The 27,964-nt window shown below is 37.6% G+C and overlaps 2 protein-coding genes across 7 annotated transcripts in view; one reads left to right on the top strand and one right to left on the bottom strand.

Moving 5' to 3' along the window:
- Nucleotides 1–15,280: 15,280 nt before the first annotated feature.
- Nucleotides 15,281–19,225, bottom strand: LOC124866945 (RNA guanine-N7 methyltransferase activating subunit-like). Of its 4 annotated transcripts, none has more exons than XM_047363014.1 (4): nt 18,224–18,242; nt 17,291–17,387; nt 15,892–16,062; nt 15,281–15,767 (listed from the first exon to the last, which is right to left on the bottom strand). In XM_047363014.1, exons 3-4 carry the CDS (start codon nt 16,059–16,061, stop codon nt 15,569–15,571), a joined length of 369 nt encoding a protein of 122 aa, XP_047218970.1. In that variant the 5' UTR covers nt 16,062; nt 17,291–17,387; nt 18,224–18,242; the 3' UTR covers nt 15,281–15,568. The 4 variants fall into 4 exon arrangements, with proteins under 4 accessions (XP_047218970.1, XP_047218971.1, XP_047218973.1 ...); XM_047363015.1 differs by lacking the exon at nt 18,224–18,242 and adding an exon at nt 16,715–16,780 and having other exon boundaries at nt 17,291–17,379; XM_047363017.1 differs by lacking the exons at nt 17,291–17,387; nt 18,224–18,242 and adding an exon at nt 19,082–19,225.
- The window catches only part of homer2 (homer scaffold protein 2), a 29,396-nt gene continuing 19,750 nt past the window's right edge, over nt 18,319–27,964 (top strand). Inside the window, exon 1 of one of the 3 annotated variants that reach the window (XM_047363010.1) lies at nt 18,319–18,460. In XM_047363010.1, the coding sequence (XP_047218966.1) occupies nt 18,459–18,460 (2 nt within the window). In that variant the 5' untranslated portion in view covers nt 18,319–18,458. Of the gene's footprint in view, nt 18,461–18,963; nt 19,102–27,964 lie in introns of those variants that run through there. The other 2 variants (XM_047363009.1, XM_047363013.1) reach the window with 2 other exon arrangements.

Genomic DNA, 27,964 nt, shown 5'->3' with positions numbered 1-27,964 from the left:
ATAGCCTGCTGCTCCGTGGTCAGAACAGTGAAACCTTCCTCAGATAAAGCAGTAAGATTTTCTAACTCAACTGACAACTCATTAATCCTATGGGCGGCGTTAGCAGCACCATAATTAGGAAAAATTGTACCCAAAATCCCTTTCCAATGTGGGATCCTAGCTCTCTTTTGCCGTTTGAGCATTGTCTTCCTCTCTAATAATGGGCTGAGTGAATCATAAGTCGTGACTGTAGGTAGTAAATGAGCCAGATAACATACTCCAGACCAATTAGCAGGCAGATACAGATATGATCTGTTTCCACACATCCAAACCATGTTCTTAGGACACGAGAACCCATCTCTACTAGGAAAAGTAACAAGAACCCTGGTTAATTTACCTGCCATGCCATACAATTGACTTCCATTCGGTAAGGTTAAGAGTTAACACAAAAGGATCTGGAGCCAAAGATTCTGAAATAGTATACGGATCAGTTCTGACAGGACAAGGTCTAGATGTATTACTGTGGATCAAGGCACATGAAACTGGTATAATAGTTTTACAACCCTCCGTCTTTCCAAGGAAATAAGGTGTGCTTTCCTCCTGAGCAATACAAATATCTGGATCTTTAATTGGATTTCTATTACCCCGAAATCTATAAAGAGTTCCTGTAGACGCACACGTTAAATTAGTCTCACTAGAAAATTTACCAACATTTCTGCTTTTCCGTACAGCATAATTCCTCACCCAAGGAAAAATGACCTCCACCAACTGGTTATCTGGAAAGAAAGTAGCTAGAGTATAAGCAGTATCAATAGGAACTGGTACCAAAAATGGTTGATCATTAATAGCATGTGGAATCAAACAACAAACATAGCAACTATCATTTCTTATCTTCCTCACAGTTTGATGCATCAGTTGCCACCAGACATTATCAGCATGATCATAGTAGTCAGAAAAGTGATGGATCTCTCTTCGAATCCGCTGATGAGTATTATTAGCACAATTCCTCAAATTAGCCTTACATTGTCTTTGCTGTACCTTTTCCCAAATGAACACAAGAGTTATAAAAATACTTGAAATACCAATCATTAGCATCAGAACAGACCATCTTCCATTTAACTGCATCGTGACCTTGAAGTGGAATGTCCTTTCTTCTGGTACTGAAAGCAAACAGTTTTTTCTCAAAGAAAACAAATTATAAACAACTTAAAAAAAATTAATAATAATTAAAAAAAATCCTGCTGCCTCTCCTGAGTGGCTTCTGCGCTTCAAGCTGCCCTGTTACCAGTCTGGTACAGGTGGGCGGTCGTAGGAAGCTCCTCTAGAAATATATTTAGAAACAGGAACTCTAACCTGCTGGAAGTCAGGCTTCCATAGTCCAACTTATGATTTCTAACTTTCAGGCAATGCGATGGCCTTAAGTAGATTCTGAAATAACGTTGCACTGTCCAAGGGATTATTGTGCCCTTGTAAGAACAGTGTTCTTCAACCACCTGTTCAATCACTCGCCAGTGATCAGCTTACAGTTCTTTATCTTGTGGTGGTCCGCTGTCCTCACACCTTTCAGGCTGTGGATGATCCAGTTGGAAGATGACTTGCGTCCTGGAAGCCAGATGAAGCTGGAGGAGCTGGAGCTTTCCTGCAGCTTTCCTGGGTGTCTAGTAGGATCTGATATGGGCCATTCCAGCGCCTGGACTTCCTGTGTTTTCTCCTAGATTCTCTGACCAGAATCCAGTTGCCAGGAATAAAGGACTGGAGGGTGGAAGTGGCTGTTTCTGGTAATGCAGCCTTCACCGTCTGTGAAACTTGAGAAAACACAGTGGACAGGTTTTGACAGTAAAACAACATCCTATCTTCACACAAAGATGTGGAAGAAAATTATCTTGGCAATATTCCCATGTCCAAAATAGGAGACCTGCTACACAGCACTTCAAAAGGACTGAGATTTGCCTGTGTCCTTTGTCTCAATCTCATATAAGTGAGAACAATAGGTAGAGCCTTCACAACACTTGGCTAATTTTCAATTCAAAGTCCCATTCTCAAACCTAAGTGCTTAACTACATGAACTCCATCAAAACATCCAACAAAATTCAAAGAATTGATCTTCTGACTTCACCTGATATACTAGCAGTAACCATCAGCTAAATATTCTGAATATCAAAAATGTGACATGATGTTTGAGGAAGGTCTGATTACAGCATTTCATAGTTTCAGAAAACCCAAAAAGAATTTCAAAAATGGTCTAATCTGTGGAGATATAAAATTTCACAAAAGAATCAACACCATAATTTCAGAGAGGTTTTCAGAATGTGGTCTTAGGGAGCTATGCACCATTTATATAATCAAAGTACAACGTCTCTCTCGCATTGTCACTAAGTCCTCACTGGAGGTCTGAGCTACCCTTTTTCCCATGAGTGCTAAAACTTTTGGAACCCCATGTTACTTTATTCTGACATTCCCCTCTTCTGGCGCAGGGTCCAACCCATGCGACAATCCAGCAAAAAGTTTGTACAAAAATGTTTTAGTAACCAAGATCACATTACATAGAACCAAAGAAATGAATTCTGACATAACTATGTGTCACTATGAATTTAACGAAAGCAACATAAAGAAAATCCAGATGTTTTTAACTGCAATTCAGTTTAACTGTCATTCAGTTCATCAATGTCTCACTTAGAAATTAGTCACACATCATCCTAATTTGTCTTGTACAAAGATGAGTATTAGATTAATGGACATCCAATGTAATTTGGATGAATGAACCCTACAAATTGAATCAAATAAATAATTCCCACCAAGTATAAAGGCATGACTCTGATTCTTTATCAAAAATATATTCCTTACTTTTGACATATCTTGAACTGTCAGCTAGCTTAATGGCACCAGGGAAACTTTCAATCTAATAAATCACCAATGATTCTGCTTGCAAAACTAATTCTTCAAACTAGTTTAAACTATTTCATTAACCTTTTAGTAATAAAACACTTAAATCTAAAAGTCATGCTACATCCTTAATTATTATACAAAAAAAAACATGTTTTTAAGGCAACAATCACTACAAGCATTTTGACTCTATTGTCTCTTAAACAGTGTTAAAACTCAGGAAGGGAGGTGCTGAGCGTTACCATGACAACAAAGGCATGAACCAACCTGGTAGGTGGGCGGAGTCAGGCAGAACTAACCTCTGATTGGCAGCCTATGGGCGGACCCACAGTTTCTTCATTCCATCCCATCTTAGTGTAACTTAAACTGCAAAACTATTAACATGCACCTACCTCAGAAACAAGCTGCTTCTTAACTCTCCTGAAAACTCAAAGTTTTAATCAATCTGGGATTTAGAAACATTATTCTAAACATGAATTATTGTCATGCAACATATAAACAAACATTAATTCCAACAAAACAAAGACAAAACATCAAAGACAGACAAATGGCCAAATTTGAAGCTTCAAGAATTCAAAGAAATTTTTAACAATCTCTTTTCAGAATATGTTTTCTCAGCCATATCTTTTAATGCTATAATTGATCAATTTTGTTATGACAATCGTCAGGATCCTTTTTAAAAATGAGTGCACATAGTCCAAAGAGATCTCAAAGTATTTAGAAGCACAGCAACAGTTTTCTCTTATATGAATCCAAATTTACTGATGCTGAAACCTTTTGCTAATTCTTTGTACTGTAACTCTGTAATAATAACTACAATCCTGAGAGTTATTGTTACAATTCTCTTTTTGTTTGGCTCAATTTGATCGCAGCTGCATTGCAGAATTTCAAGTTAAATGCAAAGAAGTATTTTTTATTTAATTCAATTCAAATTCAAAGATACTTTATTGATCCCCGAGGGGAAATTAGAAAAGTCAGCGTTGACATTTTTATGTTATACCCAAACTAAACTAAACTGCAGTGTTTGACTTAATCAGAAATTAAGATAAGAAGCTTGTCTCCAAACTGGACTTTTTCCCACATAGTGTTTAAAGAAGAACAAACATCATTTTCTTTAATTTGGCTATTTAAATTTTGAGAGTTGGGGAAAACTTATTACTAGAACCCCTCTTTTACAATCCAAATGCTGATAAATGTTTCAATATTTTATCTCTTAGTAATCTGAAATCACCTTGTGTACCTTTGTACTCCCATGTATTCTTTTAATCTTTAAACCCTAAGAAATCAAACAAGGAGACTTGAGTTTGAGCCGACCATCCTCTTACTGTTAAGAGAGCATTTATTTCTTTTATTTTCCTAAAATAAAGAATTTTACTTGTCTTGATTCTGTTATAAAAATCCTAACCTTGGTTCCAAAACTAAACTCTTCAACCCCAATCTGTGTTCCCCAAAGTAGAATTTTTGAGTATTATTGCATTTCAAAGTCACCAAAATGACTGGAACTCATCATTGACTTAGATCTATTTTAATAGGTAATCAGTCTACCTTTAATTAAGTATTATAATTTCATGGACCCAAAATCTATGGCTTACAGGCTTCAGGAGTCCAGGAACCACAAGTTGAGTACTACTGCATTGAACAATGGTGTTAACTTTCTGCAGAGATTGAAGGATTGGCTAAATATATTGTTTCTGCTTGGACAATAATCAGATTTAAAATTATTAGTTCACAGCTCCTAATTTACCTCAGATCATATTTGCTTCTAACCCAGTTCATAAGAAGCTTCAGACAAACATTATGCTAAAAAGCCAAAAACAAAACCCAGATCTGTTTTAAAATAAAGAAAAAGCATCCTTAAAAACTTGATACTGTGGTGGAAAATAACTCCACGGTTCTGAAGGCCTTTTCATGCAGAGTCTTTTAGGAAGCATGAGATTAGTTTAATTTTTGTGTGGTACCACTGTCCAATCAGATTCTTTATAAATAACCCAATTTTTTTCATACTCATTTTAAAGGTTTGTTTTACCAAGGAAAATGTGTTTAACAAAACCAATTACTCTCAAAAGTTTTAAAAGTTTTTAGCTGGTGATATCTTAGAAAACAACAAGTGTTTTAATATTTCTGTGCAGCACAGAACTGATCAGGTGTCCTTTCCTTCTCCAAAGGGAGAAAAAAGAAACTGCAGAACCAAACCTTTCATAGTTTTTTGTCAGGACCTGATATAAGGTACAGTGTAAATCAACACGCTGCATGAATCAGAAGAGGGAAGAAAAAAACCTAATATAACCTCTTCCCAGCAGCTGCTGTGAAAAACAATGAATTTGTACTTTCCATAAGCGTCAGTTAACACTTGTGGACAAGAACTGCACCAAACTGTAAATACTGTGTCAGAAACTGTATGAAGACCATCTGCAGTAGAACTAAGCCTGTTTTAATGAGGTCTCTACCCATTAGATTTATGGGATACAAACTCTGACAACAGAAAATAATATCTGAAGGAGAAACCCATCAGGTTTTACGCATGCGCTTGGTTTTAAAAATGCTCCTTCATGAGATCTGTCCTGAGAATAACATAGAAACACTTGGTTACTGCTGAGTTTTGGAGATGTTGTAACTTCCTCTGCATTTTCATAACTTTTAATAACTATAATAATTGATCCTGAATATTCCACGACGAAAGAGAACTTGTTTCTCTGAAAGAATTAACTGGAAAGTATCAAATGAGTTAAGTTATCACCCTTTTAAAGATACTTTTCTAACCCTAAAATAATATTTTAACCCGCTATATCTGTCAACGTCAAGCAAGCGTGTCACATGAGCAGCGGTTAATAAGCGTTCTTCATTGCAGAAAATAGGAAAAGATTTATGCAAATGTGTGTGTGTTTGTACGTTACCCCCATCAGTTTCTTAATCGCTCCAGAGTCAGACTATCATGGCACACAGTCCTCTATCAGTCCAAAAAACAACCAGGCCCTTCCCAGGTCTGTTGGTGAGACATTCAATCATTCTTTGTCCACTTTAACTTCTCCAGGAGGGAGAAAGAAGAAACTTTGCTCCGGTTTCTCTTCTGCCCGCATAAGATGTGCTTTCAATATAAATCCAGTGTATCACTCTTCTGGCTCTTGCAAACAGCATGGATCTTTGTCCATCTCAGTGGGTCCAGACTTCTTCTGAGTTTTTTTTTTTTTTTTGTAGAAAGTCACACTGCGATTTTCAACATGCAGGAAGGCAGATCTCTCTCTTTCAGGCCGTGCTGGAGAAGCGTCTCTGGCGGAGTAGCCATGGAGAAGGGCAGGTTTCTAAGGTCCAGACTCAAAAACGCAGATGTTGAACTTAAATCCCATATATGTGTGTATTTGTGTGTGAGAGAGGCAAAAGAAAAGTTTAGTATAGGTTCAGATTTTGTACAAATACATATTATCAGTCAGTCAGTCAGTTGTCCCCCTGCCTGTCACTTCCTTCCACAACATGAACTATACTCCTTTCTAAAACAACTTTCTTTTCGCATCTCTAATGTCCCTTTTCAATTTTACCTTCTTTTCCGACTGATCGCAATATTTAAGACAAACAAAACTTCCTTCAGGAAAGTTTTAACTCTTTAACCCCTTAATTGATGCACTCTGTGCTTTTTAATCTTTTCTTGTTTTTTATTTATTTTTCCATCAACTGTTTTACTTGAAACTTTTTAAACTATTTAACTTATTTACACTCAAACTTCCACGCTGTGAAAAACCAAACTTATCTTCCAAATTAAAGCACATTTAACACAATCATCCCCACTTTTTCCTTTCATTATTTTATAAATCAGAGTCTGGAGGAGGAGACACCCCTGATGCCTCAAGGTTCCGGAACCATTTTTTTTTACCTGTTCAGCGGCACGTCTGCCCACTGGCTTTTCTCCTTTATGAGGTGTAGAAAATTGCTAAAAACCACCCGCAAAACCCTGTGTTTTGCTTTATCTTATTGTTACCAATAAGAACCTCCCTGCAATTCCTTTTGCAGGGTAACCGGGCCCTCAGCTGATGTCCTCCCTCTCGCAACTCTGGAACCTAATTAATTAGTTAGGAGATGATGGTTAATGTGTAATAAAAATAATAATATACATTATATCATACAGAGCAACTTCTCACCCAGATATATTTGAAGACAAATTGTTCGGATCTAATCAGCCAGAAGCCGCAGGCGGACATGAGGACTCCCCTCCGTAAAATGGAAGTGGACTGAGGACAACGTCTCCAGGCTGGCCAGGCGTCCGTGTCCCCTCCTGCGGTCTCCTCTGGCACGTTAGATCCTGTTCGTGACGCTAAAATTGTTGTGGAATTTCTTATCAAAGTGGAGAGAAGTTGACTCACAAGAAGAGAAAATCCGGACTTTGTCTTATAAGTTTTATTCAAAGGCATTCAGCGTTTGAAGACCCTGACACTGAGGTTAGTCAGTGAAACAGAGCCCCGATCAACATTTACACACAGTATTTATACCAGAACATGACAGTGTTATCTCAACTGCAAAGAGTTTTAGAAATATGGCCCCTAGACCCTCCCCGGGTCAGAGTTAACAAAGTTATTTATGAGGGCACCCATCTACCTTCCCTTGAAATATACACTTCAGGAAGTGTTAACCATAAAACTCTCCAGCATTTGAATTTAGAGTCCATCTGCTAATAAAAACAGAACACTAATCAAACACAGAGGTCAGAGGTGAGAGGTAGATGGAAGGTCACCTGTGAGTGATACAACACAGAAACAAATGAGAGAGGTGAAGGGAATATCAGAGCACTTTGAAATAATTTTCCATTACACTAAATTTCCGTTGAGCAGAGGGTAAATGAAAAGCTTGAACAGTATATAAACCGAGTCAGGTGATTTTCCTGAAGTTATCTTAGAAATCCATGAGAGGGATCTGTGGTGCTTTAATGTGTGTGGTGGTGTTTGTGTCTGCTACTGTGTGGGTGGGTGTATGACAGCAGAATGAGCTGTCTTTTACAGTTTGAGCCTTCGGCTTGAACACCAACGGCCGGGAAGGCGATTTCTGCCTCTCCTGTTAGTTTTTGACAATATTTGACACATGACTGTGCAGAAGTGGGATGTTTATCACAATGAAGCAGGACTACATCATCAAAAGCACTTCATAGGACTTTGCTGTGTGATAATGTGTAACTGTGACTGTGGTTATATTCTATCTAGGCAGATAAGCTGGTCAGAGTTGATAGGAAGATAGATGGGGTAATCTTTTCATATTTTTCACTAAACTTAATTATGTATCCTGGGAAACTGGTTTAAATACTTAAATATTGTATTTGTGTATAAAGTTTTGCATGGCCTGGCCTGTCCAGCAATGCATAGCTTCATCAAACAAACTCTGAATCTGTCCACAAGAGCTTTAATTACAAGAGACAGTAGTTTTCTCATACAGAAAAATGTACCTTTACTTTCTCACTACCAAAGATAGTATCTGTTTCTGGTTTTATCACCTCTCTCTCTCTGATTGCTGTTTGGTGGTTTCTCTCCTTGGAATTCAGAGCTGAATACAGACAGTGAGAAAAGTAATCTTACTGAGTAAGCCAGATTGTCTCTATCACAGGTGCATGAAGGTAAAACAATATAGCTTGTAGGAACATTAAATCAAATGTTTACCAAGTGGTTCAGGCTTGATAGTTCCCATCGGGCTCTGTTCTTGGTTCTTTTTTCTTTCTCTAATGAAAAAAATCTGTTAAAAGCTGCAAAAGAGTTGAGATTAGGACAGATGTTAACCTTTCAGCAGGACAACAGCCGTAAACATACAGAAAGAGCAAAAATTGAGAGATTTAAATCAAGGCATGTTCCTGTGACAGAAATGGCATAGTTAAAGTCCCAATCTAATGCCTGCTAAGAATCTATGGTAAGACTAGTAAATTGGTGGTTTTGCCACTTTGTAACTTGAGTGACATTGAGCTATAAGCACCATTTTCAGTTTCTGAATCTGCAAAGCTCTCAGAGACACAGAGCTAGCTCAGTGGAGCTGAATACAAGTGCATGCCACACTTTTCAGATTTTTATTTAAAACGCATGGAGTATTTTCGTTCCACTTTATGATAATCATTAAAATATGTTAAGGTTTCTGGTTGTAAAGGGACAACGTGTCACTGTAAATAGCAATTTTATTGGACCGGAAGAAGACATGAGAGGGGACTATGTTTCTATTTTTTTTTTATCTTAATACCAGAAAAAAATTTAAATACAACAGATTAACATTTACTTTACACAAGATGCTTCTCAACAGCCAACAAAAGTTGTGTTACAAAGTTTCCACCTGGCTTGTTTCAAAATCTGTAATTAAGTAGCTTTATGTATGCTAATTTATAGTATATAACCCCTGCTCATATAACAACACAAACAGGTTTCATGCAACATATTCACATGTAGTTTAAAGACATTCAAACAAACTCTAGCTAGAAACATTTGCACAGTTTTTATGTGAATTCTCACATGTCTGCCTGTCCAATGCCTTTTCTCTTTGAAAAATGTTCCGTTTTGCTCAGTCTGAAATCATTTGAAGCCATTCCATCTTTTAGGTGCCTCTGAAATCTGCATTGCATATTTCATGCTAGAATTAACCTTAATTTTTGCAGCTTGTCTTTCAGCTGCTAGTATAATTCATATTCACACCTACATTTATTTCGGTATTCTGTGCAGTGTGCTACGACACATCCTCCATATCTGTAAGTCATTAACAAGGCATTTATACAGAATGTTCTGGAGTGACACCCAGCTCTGGATGTGTGTGTGTGTGTCGACTGCTTCTGAACAACACTAACCTGCAGAAAAAAACGTGTGCATATTCCTTTTGTCCAGCTGGTGGAGGTTATGCAATTTCTATCTTGATGATATTAAGCAGTTGGCTAATTAAACACCATGTAGACAGGATTGCATGGTGAGCATCAATAACCCCTGCAAGCCCCTGAATAAACAGGAGATGGGTTAAAACTGTTGTTTTGTCCACAAATTAAACTAGATTAGAAGCTCTTTTGGTTTAAAACTGTTCAGACCAGAGTGTCTCAGTCCTGTATTGAATGCTTCCAACTCACCTAATTCAAAGGTCTGAATTACTTCTTCAGCATGTCATCAAGTTCACCAGCAGAATGTAAAAAATACCTTGACAAAAATAATCATTTCATGGATTTAGACCCTTGTTGAATTCACTGATTTGTTCACTTGTTATAATATAGCTAACAACTAGAAAGTAAAACAATGCAGACTGAGAAAATTAAGTTTGACTCATTTTTTTCCATGCATCTAAAAAGTCTGTAAAGTAAAAAAGGAAAAACTAAGAATCCTACCAATCTTGATTTTTTTTCTTTAGATTTACTTTTCAGTCAGACATTGCTTTATTTGTTTTTTACAGAAGCAGAAGATACCTGATACCCAAGTTATATTATTCTCAAATCATGTCACAGACACTTTATTAAACATTTAGCATACTGTGTCAACTTGTTAGAAAAGAGCAAGGCGTGTCTCCAACATGACTGGAGATCTATATGTAGCTGTGACCTTTTCCTGCATCTGAAGCAGTCCTTCGGTGACACAATTTTTTAGTGTATTTCCAGTTTTTCTTTCATATACTATAAATAATTGCTCAAGGTGAAATGAAGTTCGACAGAATTGTGTCAAAATATTTAGCAAAAAGTGAAAATAGCTGACGTTTAAAAAAAAGAAATGGAAGAAATTTTCTTAAATAGACTTTTTAGCTGCAGCGTTTCCCAATGCCCTATTGCATGTTCCAGTAAAGGTACCACCAGACATAATCAGACTAACAAGATCCAGTCAGCAGCATAGTCCACTATCTTTACATGCATGACCTGAGCAGATGCATGATTAACTTATAGGGTGTGCAGCTGGATGAACAGAAGACATGATGCTGTCAAATCTAATCTAACAGCAGCAATTTTTTAAAAGCACATACCTAATTCCTAAATGAAATGCATTCGGGTGGCTGGTTACCATTTGCTCATATGAGCTCATGAGATACAACTGTGTAAAGACATACATGTTCTCTGCAAAGCTGGAAACCGTGTATTTCAATAAGAAAAAGCAAGCGTCGGTCCACCATTCAGACTTACATGCAACACGAATACTATGTACTGTCTGCTGGGGGCTGGCTGACCCGGGCCGATCTTAGTCCCTGCACTCTCCAACACCAGATGTAGGTCGCAAAGTGCTGCAGGGGCCGGGGGGATGCAGGGCCCGCTTGTTTGTGTGTAATAGAGGGGAGGCCGGAGTGCATTGTGTGCACACATGTATTTCTGTGTGAGCTAAGAAGGGGAGAGAGCAGAGTAGTGATTGTGCTGAATGAGTTCATCACCAAGGACATGGCCCCCAGCACACTGTCTCCATTGCTGTCACATTGTATTGTCCCAAACAGGCCAAATGAAGCCTGACAACCCAGCAGATGAGACTGAGGGAGTACTCCCATCAGCTCTCTCTATTGTTTTTCCTCCTAGTCTCTAAACCACATGATTTGTTATCAGATTACTAATTAAAATGCAGCGAGGAATGAATATCATTGACTTTCTCTAATAAATCCTAAAATGTTGTTCTGGAGATTTTTTTTCATGCAGCAATAACACAATTTTAAATATTGGTATACTCTATTTAGAAGATTAGTGGAACAAATGAGAAGGGGTTGGTCAATACTCTGTGGCTCCCGAAGGGACCCGATTAACACATTGAGGTCTGGATTAGTCTTTACTGTACATGGTCTACTTTTTTCAAAGGATGTCAGTTTATCCTACTCTGCAAGTTGTTTGGATAAAAAAAAATTAATTTTGGTATTTTACTAAATGTCTTAATTATTACAAATAAAAAGCAGCCTCTAAGAACACAATGTGTTTGTTTCAAAAATTGAAAAAAAAAGAGAAAGTTAAATTCCCCCTCAACGGATGTTTGAAGAAAGAAATATTGATTTAATATATTTAGAACTGCCTTTTATTTGTGCATGTATTTTCAAAGGAGAATATTTTTTTCATGTATTTACTTATTTATTTGCCACTATTGGCAATCTTTTACAGTATAGTGGGACTGGTTGCCTTAGTGTGTCTGTGGCAAATTTGTTATACATGGGGGGAAATTAAGATATTTCCACTGTTCAACTGTTTATTAACTTATCGGCAAAGCATGTCATTTCTGGTCCAGGCAGCAAATCTGACAGGCCATGACACTTACAAAGAGACAAGGATGAGGACGGAGAGAAACTAAACAGAAGTTGTAGAGGGCAACAGAGGAAATCACAATAACAAAGATAAAAAAGAAATAAAAAGACAAAACAAAACACAAATAAGCAGTACATTTGATTGATGTGGCACTTATTACAGGACAAAAGCTCAGTGTTTCACAATTAAAATACATAATAATAATAGTAAGAAGAAGAAGATGAAGAACCTTTACACATTCACTGACAGACACTGCCTGTCTCTGCCCACACATCAGTTTGTGTTAATCTTAAAATCAGAACTATATTAAGGTCATATGAAATAGTTTTGCAATAAGCAGGTGCTCCATCCCATAACTTTAAAGAACACCTCAACTTTCAGAATTAGGCAGTTATTCAGTATCACTGTTTTTGACAGTGAAAAACAAAGACTAAAACAAATGGACAATCCCAACTGTGCTGGGTAAGAGGGCTGGAGACACAGAACTCTATGTAGATGATTTAATCTAAACTGACTGCTACACAGCGTCACCCTCACTTCTTTTGTCATTGGATAGTCCGAATGAAATCTCAACCCTGTGTGCAGTGGAGCTTTAAATATAAACCACAGAAACCGTATTAAATCCAGTAGCATTAGAACAAAGGGTGTTCACAGTTACTGTTTATCACTTAACGGAGCTCCGCTGTTAATGGACTGTAAAGCCCAAAGTGCCGACATCTTTAGGCAATAAGCTACATATGACACAGCCAGTAATGCATGTATTAATGATGCACATCGATATTTTAATTGCTTTTCAAAATGTGAACTATTCTGAATATTAACTGTAAATGCAGGTTTTTCTCTACTGAGAGTACACTTAGGGTAAAGGTCACAACATGGACGGTGGAGGCTGATAAAGAAAAACCTTTTCTGGGTCAACTCTTTAGGCAGACAATGCTCAGTAAAGTTAAAATAAACAGCTGATGCACATATAAAGTAGAAGAATATAATAATTAAGAAGGAATTTCTGAGAGCAGATTCAGAACCAGTTTTTCTGCATGAGGCCCAAACTCAAACTTGAGCGGCGCTAATCAGATAGATAGACAGTTTAACAAAAATTTTAAGAAATTACCCTGGATGGGTAAATACCACTTGTAGAAATCCAAAATGATCTTTTTTATTCCTAAGAAACATAACTGAGAATCCAAACATTGTACCTCAGTGACCCATATAAACAGCCCAATTGGTGAACAAAACAGAGGAAAGACTGGCTGCCTTAATCCACGGGAAGATACTGCTTGCAGTTCCTCTTAGCAAACGTGTTAGTTTGTTTATGAAAACATAATTCATATCAATAAGCATTATAGGTCTGCTTAAAAAGCATCCTTTGCCAACAACACTCACTGGTTTCACCTTGTGGACCAATCAGAGGACTAACACTATGCTACATCACCAATAACCAGGAGTTTCTATTTCTAGGAGAAACACAACTATTCATTAATGACAGTGATGAGTAAAAACGTGTTGTTTCATCAGATATCTTTGGATTGGAGTGTATGTAAATACATGCAGGTAGGCATATTATCCAACCACATTTTTAAGCAAACATATACATTGATACACCACAATTACAATGTTTTTACATAAACTAAACCACCACCAGTGGAGGTCTATGAGCTACCTACAGCAAGCTGAGCTGGGTCTTGCTAAAGAGCATTTTTGTCTACTTACTAATGTGCCAGAGACATTGTCTGTTGGAGTTTTAAGTGCTGCATAAGTAAAATAACTTAAAACAGAAAGATATTCCTGAATGTCAGCCTTGTTTAGGACAATTAATTGATTTGACATTCATTGCAAAGTTCAGCAAATTAGAATATACTTGTCACATGGGCACAGATTAAAACAATTCTGGTACTTTTTAAGCCAAGCTCCCTTAAAATCAATTGCTGTGTTTTCCTTAATTCTGTTGTAAGTATAGGTACATCTCAGTAAATTGATTAAAAGATTGAAAGTACCTTTTGAAAATAACCTTTAAGCAGATAATATAGATACTTTTCATTTAGCCTAGATTTCTACATTAAAAAGCTTTTTTATTGGTCTGATGTAATATTCTGACCTTAGATGTCATGTTTTCATTAGTTAAGCAGAATATCATCATAAGCAACAGAAATAAAGGCTTGAAAACATCAGTGTCTAATTAATCTAAATGTTTTTAACTTAGTGAATCGACTTCCTGAAATAAATTAACTTAACAGTATTCTTATTTATTGAATATGATTGGACAGTTTCAAGCTTTATTTCAGATAAAATGAAATTAGTTCAGAACTATTAGGTGGTGAAATATGAATTAATTCTATCTACCTGGTGGAATATTGGAAAATGTATTATTTCATTTGTGTCACTTTATTGTTTAAGGACAAAGGAGGAACTGAGTTTCACAGCTGAGGCGTTGAGACAAGTCTGTTCAATGTGCTATGCTGTTCCTGCCACAGAATGATGCTAGGTGACTAGTGTTAACTGATCCTTCGGTGAGGAAGGGTTACTTTGTGATCATGTACTGATATATACTACTTTTGATAATCAGTTTCAACTCAAGTGTGAATATTGTAATTCTTAATGTTTTATTGCTATCATTGTGGTTCCTTTAAATTATGAAATAAGATCCCCATTAAGGAATTAATTTCTTTGGACTTTTTAATAAATTGAGAATGATAAAAAGATTAATTTTGATAAATGTTTAACATAGCTTTTAACATCGCTACACGTAAATATGAGACACTCCATTCTTCCCAAAAGAGACTTTGAGAAAAACACTTTAGATCTGCTCAGGTGTCACTCTGAATACCTTTTAGCATTACGTTTCCTATTTAAATAAACAGCATATTAATAGCTATAAGATTAGCTTTGATGTAAAAGTAATGAGAAAACAGCCAAAATGAATTGAACCATTGTTTTCTTAACTTGTTTGTCTTTGTATATTAAGTAAACACCAGCTGATACCTCGTTCTTACCAAGTGCTCCTGTGAACACCACGCTAAAGATATGCATACCTTCCAAAAAAAAAAAACAAAAAAAAAAAAAAACCTTTTTTTCTTAGCTTATATTGTATAAAAACTCAAGTAACTAAGCTAGGACAACTAAATTAAAAGAAAAACACTGATTTCATGTATTGAGGAAACATTTTAAAAGACTGGAAACACATTGCTGATGGCTGTTGTGCTTAAGTCAGTTTAAGTGAAGAGGCTGATGCAACAGTTAGTTTATATATCTGATGGGATGGTCACAGTCCTTTTTATTAGAAAAACTCATAACAGAAACATAAATTAATTTGCAAGTCAGTGCATTTGTATTTTGATGGTATGAATAAAGCTGTAACATGAATACATTTATCCTGGAAATTTAGATTGCCCACTATACTATAAACTTCTGCCTATACGTGTATTTTCTTACAACACTCAATGCTTATTGGATCACCTATGACAAGGCAGCACATCTTGAGTCATAACACAGTTACTACTATTAATACTGACAAATCTGTGGCAATCAGTAGCGATCATAATGTGGTCGCTGATGATGGATGTTGTATCCCTGGTTGGAGCTTCTGGGCCCAGACTGATATCCACTGCCATGCCCCCAGCTCCTGTCTCTGTCATGCCAGTGCTGCTGCTGCCCACGACGGTCCCCTCGCCATCCCCTGTCTTCTCCACAGCCACGCCCTCTATAGCCTCGACGGTCCTGGTACCTGAAAGATATGCGTGATCTGAGTAAAGAAATTGCTCATGTTGCTTACTGCAGTATTTCGCATCTTAAAACACCTCCCATGGAATGGCTGACTGAATACAAACTACTACACAAACCAACACTACCTGTTGTCCCTGCCCCTCTGGTTTCCCCCTCCACGCCCCCGCCAGTCCTCCACAATGGGTGGTGGGTCAGCTGGACGGTTCAGATACTGCTGGTATTCACTGTCCTCTGATGAAAATCTTTGAACAAACAGCTCCTCATAACTCGGCACATTTTCTGAGGTCTCAGACATTCTGTTAGCAAGCCACAAAAAAAAAGGCAGTTACATTTTGAAAAAAGAAAAAAACAAAACAGCAATGATATTTACAAACAAATATTAGTTTCTAGTTTAGTATGATCCCAAAATATTTTTTACAAATTCTACAATGTAGCTCACCAATTTTTTATTTTTATTTTTTTAATGTGACATATCCTGTACAAGTAACAGACATATCTGACTTGGGAGAAAATGTAAAAAATAAAAATGGCTGCAGTAACTTTGGTGAAAGCACCTTTTTATCCAATTTCAGCATTTAATCTTCTTGTGTACACACCCAATGTTAACCTGAAATTGCTTGGCTATCCTAGTAGGATCGGACACACCTACACAGTGAAGGAGGTCTCCAGTTGCTGGAGAAAATGTGACAAACATGGCTTTACCAAAACTAGATGTTTGACCAAAGGAATGCCATAGCCACACTGAGACACAGTGGGGGAAGCATCAGCTTGATGAAACTGGGTCTTAAACTGAAAGTGGATCAAATGATGAACGGTTCAAACTACCAGTCAATTTCAATCCAAAACTTTCCCTTGTCTGCTAAATGACTGAAGTTGAAAATAGATTTCATATCCCTGCATTATAATTAGAAGAACTATAAATCCAAATCAACAGAAGAATGTGTTCACCTGAAGAAAATGAGATGATTCTTCAACAGCCTGGCCAGAGTTTAGAACAAATTCTGCTGAAGGTGTCTGTAGACAAGAGATCTCAAAATCTGATATTTTAGGACACGTTCAGCAAGACAGAGTGGACAAATTTTGCCGAATCAAGATGTAGGATGGTGAAAGATTGATATTAAAAAATACTGAACACTAAAATTAAATGAAAACGTACTTTTAGAAAGATTGGTGAGCACTTTAAGCTCAATTTAGTTTTGTTTTTTACCCTTACGACTGTTTGTTTTTCTAGAGTTGTGCAGGACGTCCTATTGAAGGCGAAAAGTTCTGAAAAGGTCACTTCGGGTTTCCCCTGTTCACATTGCTCCGTTTCTTTTCTACCACATATACAGGTTCAAGTAAAGTGTATATTTTAAAGCAGATATGAAAAGCCAGTCAAACTAAGTTGCTAATATTGCTAACACGGATATTATGATTTTGCTTATAGAAAGCTGGCAGTTATGAACACAAAACCCGGAATATAACTGCGTACAGTTTAATCAGAAACATTAAAACAACTTACACATTTCCTACAAATCTACTTACACACAAAAAAATGAGAAGAAACCTTCAAATGACGACAACCGTACTGTTGTTAGCTCTAGCAACTACCCGCATCGGAACGTCGCAGAAATGCGACCACCTTCTTCTTCTTCTTCTGTGTTGTTTTTTGGCAGTTGGCAAATAACTTGAAGATGTGCATTACCGCCACCAACTGGTATGGAGTGTGGTTCTTCATGGTTTTAAATCTTATTTACTATTACAACAATCAAATTTTATTTATTAATTTAGTGCTTTTGAAAAATCTAATTATAATTTGAATATGTTTGCTACCTAAACTTCTTTGCAAAGTATCTCTCAATATAAAATTTTCTTTAATACCTACAAATTCTCTCCTTAAAATTGTTCTTTCTTGTTCATATTTCTGACACTTCAATATTACATGTTCTATTGTTTCCTCCTCTCCACAATGATCACATTTTCCTGTATTATGTTTCTTTATCTTGAACAATGTAGAATTAAGTCCTGTATGTCCTAGTCTTAATCTTGTAATTAATCTTTCCTCTTTTCTACTCCTTCTTCCTGTTCTTACTTCTCCTACTATCTTGTTGATTCTGTAAAACCATCTTCCTTTCTTTTCTTCATCCCACCTTTTTTGCCACTCTTTCCTGATTCTCTGTTTAATTATATTTCTTGCCTCTGACCTACTAATATTTATTATAAAGCTAATGTTGTTTTGTGTTGCCTTCTTTGCTATCCTGTCCGCCTTCTCATTCCCTCCAACTCCTACATGTGCCGGTACCCATAAAAACACTAATATTAATCCCATTCTTTGTATTCTAAATAAAGTAAGTTTTATTTCCAACAAAATGTCTGGTCTACCCTCTGAATGATTATGTTTTAAACTTAATAATGCTGAACTTGAGTCTGAACAAATGATTGTTTTTAATGGTTTTATATCCTCCACAATGCGACCACCTGAAACACGAGCTCAATATAATGGTTCCGGGAGCGCGCGCACCTGCCCTTCATTAAACGAGCTCCAGTTATTAAAAACCTATTTAAAGCTTCTTTATGAGTATCATCTGTCAGCATTAAGTCCGGTTATAGAGGCGCAGTTTGAGCAGAATATGCAAATCAGTGTTGCATCTAGCTGTATATAACGGTAAATGGTTAAAACTCCAGGAATTTCAGCACAGCACTCACCTTAAACATGTAAGTGTTTTGAAGAAAAGCTCTGGGCTTTGTTTTCTTAAACATTTTGTGATTTCAGACTCAAATCCGGGCACAACTTTCAGCGTGAAACCGCAGCCAAGCTCCGCAGATACCGCAGGTTTTGATAAAGAGAGTGGGTGGTATTTGCAAAAGAGGCAGGTGGAAGAAGCTGCTCCGTGTCGCTGCCCTTCAGATGAAACACAATCCCACTGGGGAGGAAGAAACTCCGCGTACAAACCAGGCAGGCAAACAGCAACTTATTTCATTATCGCCCTATTGCGAGAGGGAACACCGAGGAGGAAGCCATTCCTTCGTGGGATTTACAGCCTCACGTTTGATAAGAAGAGCGACAAACCAGCAGAGGATAAAAAAAAAAAAAAAAAAAACTTCCTGAACTGAACGTGTTTCTGTGGGAGCCAGCTTGACAACCCGGTGAATCGAGTTTACGAAGAAGTGATCTCATATTTCACTTGTCTCTCAGCAGCAAGAGGACTTTTTTTTCTGCTGCGGACAACCCGTGGGTTTGGACTCTGCTGACCACTAATATTTCGAGGACCACACTTTGGACATTATTATTTTTGCCATCTGTCATTCAAGCCTCCGAATAAAAAGGAGTTTCACCTTATGTCCGCGGCAATGGGGTGAGTGATCCAGGGAGCGCTGCCCTTCAGTGCGCCTCTAATAACACCTGACTGGTAAATGTGTGTCGGTTCGCTGAGATGCCTCCATAGCTGTTCACCTGTTATAGATTACCTGAACAGGCTGAACTGTGATTATCTCCGTCCTCAAACGATTTGACTGTGCGTGAGAAGGACCATTGCTTTACAAGATTATCTTTACAGAATGTCCTCTCTTTGAGTTATTCCGACTTTATGTGTATTTAAAAAAAAAAATCAAATGATGAAGTGTTATGTCTAAAACATAATTTGAAGTGGATCCTTGCGCCTTCTCTCGGAATGCCCCTGTTATTCCTAATCTGTGCAGCTAGAGTTTTGCGGCTTATGATGTGGAGGTGTCAAAGTCAACACTGCCCACTAATAGGGATCGTGTGTTTCTCTGGGGGTAGTGTGTACTTTCACTGTGGTTTACAAGAAACGGCACATTATTTAGTCTCTATAGTCTGCTGTGGCGTGGAGTGTTGACTCTGTGGCTCATTGCCATAGTTATGCAACCAGCAGCTCACTTCACATATACATGATAGAGGTGTCTATTTGAGGTATACTCTTGCTCCTTTTCACTTTGAGTCAATGATTTTATTATTATTTTTTTTTAAAGTACATTTAAATATGCGGTTTCTCTCAAATATGTAAATGTTGGGAATACCGCTACATTAAGATAGCTTCATCTATGGTGTGTATTTTACAGCATTGATGTTTAGTAATTTTGGAAAAATTTGACATCCATCTCCATTTTTTTTCCCCCCTGATTACACAGTTTTTTTCTTTGGTTTTTTTTTTTTTTGAGTGCATGTTTAATAAAACCTTAAAGTCCTGTCACCGTCTTGGAAGTTTTACACAGTCACCGAACCGGTTTTGAAAGGAGTTGGTCTTATCGAGTCATGAAACTGGACTAGGAGCCAGGCTAAGACAGGGCAGGTTACACTTTGGTGGAGACGCTTTCAGTCTGCTGTAATTTCTGTCATTTGATGACTGAAAGCATTTTGGGAGGAGGACATTAAATGTCCTTGGAAATCAGGACTCCTATTTAGGGTGAATAGTAAAGATTGCTATCACTCAGTTTTAGAAGATGCTTCCTTAGTCACCTGAGGGCTGATTTGTCCAATATTTACAAACACTACATTGCCAAAGAAACAGAAGTGACTTTTTAAATGTGCTCAGTTCAACTTCCAGTTAAGTACTTTTAATCCCTTTTTAAATAGGATGAGGAGGGTTCTGCTTCTGAACCTATTCATATTTATGCAGCACATGATGCAAAAATAAATCTGCAGTGCACCTATCACTGCGTTTAAACATGTTTACGCTTCAATCTCAGCAAGAAGGAAGAACGTATAGGCTAAGAATATCTAAGCTGTGTTCCATCTCGTTTTGGGGCGGCAGTGGCTGAGGTGGTAGGGGTTCGTCCCATAACCGGTGGGTTGCTGGTTTGAACCCCTGCTCCATCTGTCTCGGTTATTTTGTCCTTGGGCAAGACATTTCACCCACCTTGTCAGCTGATGGTGGTCAGGGGGGCCCGGTGGTACCGATTGTATGGCAGCCCTAGTTCTGTCAGTCTGTCCCAGGGCAGCTAAGGCTACAATGTAGCTCACCACTGTCTGTGTGAATGTGTGTATGAATGGGTGGATGACTGATTGTAGTGTAAAGCACTTTGGGGTCCTCGGACTAGATAAAGCGCTATACAAGTGCAGACCATTTGTCATTAAAAGAATCCCAGGTTGTTCCTCTGAAAGTGTGACTAGTTTATAGGCCAGTGATGCATATGTAAAAGTGTTTGCTTTGCAAGGAGATGGCACATCTGGAACGGGCACCAAAGGATATAGTAGTAACATTATTAGTTGAGCTATAGTTTTGCAGGCAGTGACCGGAGTGTCCGACGGTATGAACCTGTGGCGGAAGGTCGCAGGTAACTTTCTGGTTAAATAGGGCTTAGGGGTTTGTGTTTGCACCCTCATCCTTTGTTGTCCAGACAAGAGTATGCCCTACATGCCAGACAATAACACCATATAGCCATCAGCTCTCATGCAAATTCAAAATGCAAACCTAGTGAAGTGCTGCTAATTTTAATGTTTAATGCCTCCAGGAGACATCCCTTCATGTCCTTTGTCTTTCACGTAACTGTTTAGCCGAGCATCGTTTGCATCCTATGCCATTCCTGATGTTCCAACTCGGAGCAAATCAAATCGTATACATACACAGAGTTGCTTTTTTTGATTTATGGGTGGTTTGGCTCACTTAGGGAAGCATTTCATGTGGGGCGGCATGAGCAATCAGAGTTTATCTTGGGTCAAAGCTTGAGGCTAATGATGCTGTAGTTGGTATCTGAGTCTTACATTTCTGTTTAGGGCTAAAGTACAGGTCAGTTGGCCTCACTTCTGTTAAAGAAATCTGGTCTATGTTAGAAGGTCTCTATTCCAAAATATAAAACACATGCTCTGATTAGACGTGAACCTGACTGATCTACGTAGCACACAGGTTCTGTTTGAGATTCATGGTGGTTTGTAGACTGGGTGCTTTACTATTTTGTCTGTAAATTTGGTTAGTGGACTGATGGTTGATTCTTGGATATCTTATCATGGAAAGTTAGTATCACAGGAAAGTGCAGCTGACGTTCTGAGCAGGCGTTCTTCATTGTGCAATATAATCCTCTCAGATGACATCCTTGTAATGGTGCAATAATGTCGCACCCTAAAGATCAGTCAGAGCTGATAAGGTGTGTCTTAGTTTTTGTTTTCACTTCATAGTTGGGAGTTCTTCTCTTCGAAACTATTCGTTGTTAAATGATGTAGCAGATTCATCAAATACTTGAGAATGGCAACACCCAGGATATTTTTCTTTTGCCTCTTAATGACTATTATTATATAATTAAATGAGCTCTTGGTTGTCTCATGTTTCTATTTATTTTGTTTTTAATATTAATAAAGTTCCATAGGACTCATTGAGGACATACAGCCTGGAAAATATTATAAGCAGAAACCATCTCTCTGCAGTCTAACACAGATGAATTTCTGGTGTGAGAAAATTGTACTGCAGCAGTGTGAAAAAAGTTATATTTTAGGAAGATTTTTACAGTTAATGCACTGTGTCTCTGGAAGTACTAAAAAATAAAGCTCAGATTACCTGAAGCTCCATTTTACAGAAAGGGCACATAGGAAGACATCAGTAAGAATCAGCATATTGCTATTTAAAGCAAGCTATGCCGAGAGCAGCCCTAACATAGGGATAGATGATAATCTCCTGGCTGGCCAGAGAATGGCATCTAAAGGCTTAACACTCATTGATTAGGCTCTGTGACATGGCAGCGGGTCTCTTGGCTGCCCTGACAGGAGACTGGACTCTAAACCTAACCGGAGTGTGTGTTCTGCCTGCCTCTGGTCTGGATTCAGCCCTCGTTAAGGTCTTGTTTACAAGAAGAGAAGCAGGTCTTGATGGTTAAAAAAAAAACAAAATACTAACGGTACAGGAGAAGGGACAGACTGATTGCAGATTGAACATTATCTCACCAGATGGATGAAGCCCAGGAGGCCATCTGCTGTCATACTGGGTTTCTAGGGAGATTTCCTCTCTCTTTTCCTTGGATCTCTCAGATTAAGTTGGGCTCTTTATCTCACCTCAGTGGGGTGATGGAGGGGAGGGGGGGACTGCTGTGATTGCTGGTGTGAAGCTGGCCCGTCGCCTCTATGACATGAGATACTGTATGACGCCAATAACTGGCAAGAGTTATGAAGGTCACTGACGATTGCGACTGAAGCAGGCTGAAATGGGAATGAGTAGAAGAGAAAATGGTCACTTAAAATTTTCAGAAGGTGCTCTTACAAATGGAATATAATTCTGTGTGTGTGTGTGTATGTATAAAGCGCTATACATATTGTGTATAGAGAGAGAGAGAGAAAATACAAATGTACAAATGTATTGACAAGCCCTGATATGAATGAAATTTGAGGTTCCCTAGTATTTTATGTAATTAATAATTTGGATGTTCTGTGATTGATTAAATGTCCCAACATGGAAACCAGTAGGCTGCAGAGTAATGACTGCGCTGGTATTTCTGGAGTTCTGAGGTTGCCTCCGAATATTCAAATGGTGAATATTTTTATAAAGCTGATTAATGAAATGCATAAGATTATGGTCGGTTGATGATTGGTTTTAGATCCCCCACTTTAAGTCACACTTCCATGTGTCGATTTTTACTGAGTAGGTTGCTTTTTGCATGATGTAAATTAAACTCTTAAAATCTGAATATTAAAGAAATGAATACAAACAAATAATATCCTACAGATTTATTCCAGTACAGGGTGAAAATTGTACATACTGGTTTTAAAAAATTGGCTTTACTCTTTTGTTAACATTTATAACTAGTTACACATTGTTAAGGTTTTACATCCTTCTCTTTAAAATATATCAAACCAAACATGTTTTCATCTGATTACAAAGGTCTTGTTGTCATCCTTGATCTTCCCTCGTCTACCAGGTTGATTTGCAACACGGGCTGCACGATGGGAGGAAAATATGGAATTGCAAAACTATCGTTGAAACTTGTGATGACTCTATTGATTGCTAATAATTTTGCCTACTCTTTTCTTTCTTTACCATTTCAGAACATCCCCACCAGTTTCTGTGAGATTTAGCACCTCAGCCAATTTAAAAATATATATCTGCTGTGGGCATTAAGGGCAGATAGTCTATCCACCTGGCCGATTACATTATCGCTATACAGAATGTGCATTTATGACACTTGAAATATAGTTTCCTACTAAATATTGCATCCAAAACGTCCGTTGCACTCACTCATTTTGCGATGCCAATTGCAATTAGATATTGTTTTGCAGCTTTACTTGCAAATGTGTGGCATGGCTACACCTGCAGGTGTTGTCTCAACATGTGGGGATAGCATTTCCTTCTAATTCCTGGCCTGAATTTCTTGAATTAATTTTTAATGAGATTTGACTTTGTATACTTTGTACACTGATCATTTTGGCATTAAATCTTGATTTTTATACTTAACAATTTCTCATTATTTCACAAGGTAAATACTTTGCTGATTTTTCCTGGTTGGGTCTCGAACCTGGATAGAACGGACCCGGTAGTGCATGGAGGGAATAAGGGTACACACCCTTGTGTACGACACTTCTCTTCCACCTGCATTTCAACAGACGTCAATACTTCAGTATTTTATTCTGATAACTTCTTTCCTCAGTAAAAAGTCTGGTCAAACGTTTAGTCATGCTAACAAATCTGTTACTTAAACTGTGTTTGTCAGCATAATGAGCTGCCACCAAATAAATGTAGTGGAGAAAAGGACATCCTCTGAAATAAAACTAGGTGGGTGTTTTACTATCACACAATTTCACAGCACACAGTCCACTGCTGAATCTAGAAATGTGTTGAGCAGAGCAGGGAGAAGCTGATTTCAGATGGATGTGTTTTGTGATCACATTGATTTAAATCTGAGTTACATTTTAAGGGGGGCAAAAGCAGATATGGCATTCTCTACATGTCAAATGCTGGTGACTAAAATCAGTCAACAGTAAAAGATGCACAAGCCTTGATCTGTGATATTTCAGGGGGTTCATCACTGCATGTTGAATCAGTTATTGTCCATAAGTCTGGTACTAAACATGTCATAATGGATAATGCATTTTTTTTTTTTTTTTCCAGAAGGTACTTGTTTCCCTTAACAGAACAATGCAAGACCTCATTCTACACTATTTCCATCAGTGTGGCTTCAGTTTGTGCAACTAGCTGAGTGTGTTGCTGGGATCAAATTTACTTTGCTTCTATTTTCTAAATATATTTATATTGTTCACTGAATGCACTAAAATAATAAAAAAAACTATGAAACTTGTAGAAATTGTCGTTGGTATATAGACAAAATGTGAAACGGAAGCTAATAATTTTCCATCAGAAATCAAAGGATTTCTGTAGTAAAAATACTCAAAGTAAAGAAAGTAGCATAGCATAAATATTTTGTATTGCACCACATAAAGGTCATTAGGTCTCTACGAATCAGGGAATGCATGGTGTTTTTGTAAATGTCACAAGAAGAGGATAACATCATAATACAGAACTGTCATTGTTCTTGTAATTTCAGCCACATTCAGCAGAAATCCTGCAGCAGAGGTTATTGCATGCACTATCTAGGGGCAAAACCTGGCTTTAACCTCCTGACTTCATTAGAGAAACGGCATCTTTTATTACATTGCATATCCCAGGTGGTTTGTAGTAATGGACAGACCTCTTCTTTCCTGATTATTTTGCTCATTGAAACCTGAAAACATTTATAGGACGGCTTGTCTATATCCATCCTTGCATGTCTGAAGAGACGCATCTGATTATAAGAAGAGGATTACACACACACTGAGACCTTCAATAATTATTTTCTAGTAGTTTAGTCTCAGTGATTAATTCTGTTTTGGTTCTGACTAATAACTAGTTTTATTTTAATGGTGCCATATTGTGCAGCTGGCCTGCAAATCTTCTGATTTAGAGGGATGTTTTTCTTTTTTCTCTCCCATCTCAATGAAAAGCCAACAGGGTTTGTGTCAGTGCCGGCAGGCAAGGTGATTAAACACAATTTTTCCAAAGTTAACTGTGAAACTTTTGGCTTTTATTGCTAAGTGAACAAAATACAAACTATTTTCCTGACCACGAGTCCGAGACATCGGTCAGTATGTTTTATATTGTGTCTAAGACATTTTGGCCTGATGGTGGTTCTGCTTTGTCATCTAATTCATTAAGCTTGATTGCAAGGTATTTTTTTGTTTAATATGATGGCTAGTTGGGCATTCTGGAAGAAGTTTTTGTTGTTTCCAAATATTCAAATCTACTTGTGCAACTGTGTGAGATTTCTGGACAGGTTTGCTTTGTTTGCAGATGATTAATAGGACGAAAACCTACTTCTTGGACAGCTGACCTAAAAATTCCACAGTGGCAGAGGGACAAATTAAGATATTATATAGCATACTCCTTTTAAGAAATGGGGCATGTGGTTTTGTTTCATTAATATCTGAATACACAGTTGGCTCATTGGTTTTTATTTACTTATTGCTTATTCAAAGCATCAACATGCTAAGTAAAGCCACTGACACCCACACTTAAGACATTTTTGACAGGACTCAAAGTGCTCCAAAACCAATATTTAGGTCATTTTAGTGTGTGCCAGTGAAGTGTTATCTTTATACATGGGACACAAAGCTGAACAAATGACAATGCATCTCAAAATTTTATTTCAGTGCACTAATGCATTTTCAGGTTCATACCTACCCATTAATTGAATGGGGATTTAAAAAAACAGGTGCTGCTTTATTTACTACCTTGTATAACCTGTTGGCCAGATACTCTTAACTTGATGTAGAAAATGGAAATATGCAGCCTCCATCTCTGAAGCTGCTCACGCTTCAGATTTTCTGTCAAACCGGTTCGTTTTGAATTTTGACATTTTAATTGTTCCCTTTGACCTCCGATTACCTCTTGCTCAGAAAATTTACGGATATGGCTGATGGCTGAGCAAAGTTTTGGGGAATTAGCCTGGAGGGGATTCGCAAACCCGGGAATCTCGTTAAAACCAGTCCCTGTTGTAGCTTTTCTTCCTTTCCTTTCTTTTTTTTTTTTTTTCTTTTAAAAACCTTTTAGGATGGAAATGCAAGGTGACTGCATATAAAAGAGCATCTAAAGTCTCAGTCAAACATGAAGGCTGTGTGCTTTTATTCACACACTTTGGACACGGTGTCTGCTTGCATCATTTTAAAATGTCCTTTTTGAAGATAATCATAGTGCTGGAAAATTTCACTCCCCTTTTAAGACTGTCATGTTTAGAAGCATCAAAGGTATTTCAAATTAAATCCTTTACAGGGCTAAAGTGTTGTTGGCTGTCATTAGAACTTAATGTAAAGGTACATAATCTATTGGCTGACAGAATACATTTGACAACGTTTAGCTGTCTTTTATTAGTACATCTAGATGTTTTTAATGTATCCTTTTTTAAAGCACGCAGCTCCTTTTAATGTCCCATGAGTATGTATTGGGCTAAGATGAGTATAGAGATGATGCCTGTAGAGTCATACAGAGCAGATTAGCTCAGTCTTGCATCCCCTCACAGAAACACACACACCTGTAAATTATTCAAAGCACCAGATGGGGACAGAGCACGCTCGACAGTCAGTAGGACCGGAATTCGGTCAAAACATCCCCAGTGTTTTTAATTTAGGAAAAATCAATCAATTTAGTGCCTTTTTATCGCCAAAAAAACAGATCACTGGATTCCACTAACAGTTGTGTAAGTGCAGCCATGTGTTCAGTGTTGGCCTTTCGCTTGTCTTCCCCTGCCAGAGGGAGCTGGCTTCAGACACAGCAGCCCCAGCAAAGGTCAGTGTGTTTGTGTGTGTGTGTTTGTCTGTGGACAGAGCAATAGCAGTGATCTGTATAATGGGTTTTGTTGTTCCCAAAGCAGATGAAGATGGAGATTAGGCTTAAAGGGGACAGCAAATTTATTAGGCTTTAATTTTTCAGAGAACCATAATCCCAATGGAAGGCAAAGCTTTATTAGCTCATGAATATCTGCAGTACGTCAGGCTGGTTGTCTATTTCACATGAGCCTTGTGTTTCTTTATGGTACAGCTTCTCCTCCTTCTCCTGAATTTAGAGTGTTTGCAGCTGTTTTAGGTTCAACAGCATTACAAAATTTGGTTTCAAGTAAAGTTTTCTGTACATATTTAGTGCTTTAATACATGTAGGTTTAAAGATCTTGATTTTTATTTTTTCCAAGATTTCTTTTTAAGAAATCACGTTGAATTTTTGGTCACAAAAAGTAAAAGTCTGGCAAAAGGCAAAT

This window comes from Girardinichthys multiradiatus, chromosome 4 (assembly GCF_021462225.1).
Source record: "Girardinichthys multiradiatus isolate DD_20200921_A chromosome 4, DD_fGirMul_XY1, whole genome shotgun sequence".
NCBI classification, from domain to species: domain Eukaryota; kingdom Metazoa; phylum Chordata; class Actinopteri; order Cyprinodontiformes; family Goodeidae; genus Girardinichthys; species Girardinichthys multiradiatus.
This window is presented reverse-complemented; position numbering and strand designations above follow the sequence as displayed.

What these genes read in the sequence shown, in the direction of transcription:
- LOC124866945 (XM_047363017.1), bottom strand. Translation starts at nt 16,061, where the DNA reads ATGTCTGAGACCTCAGAAAATGTGCCGAGTTATGAGGAGCTGTTTGTT. An exon ending in CAGAGGGGCAGGGACAACAG is followed by an intron (nt 15,768 to 15,891) that starts GTAGTGTTGGTT and finishes CATATCTTTCAG; the next exon opens with GTACCAGGACCGTCGAGGCT.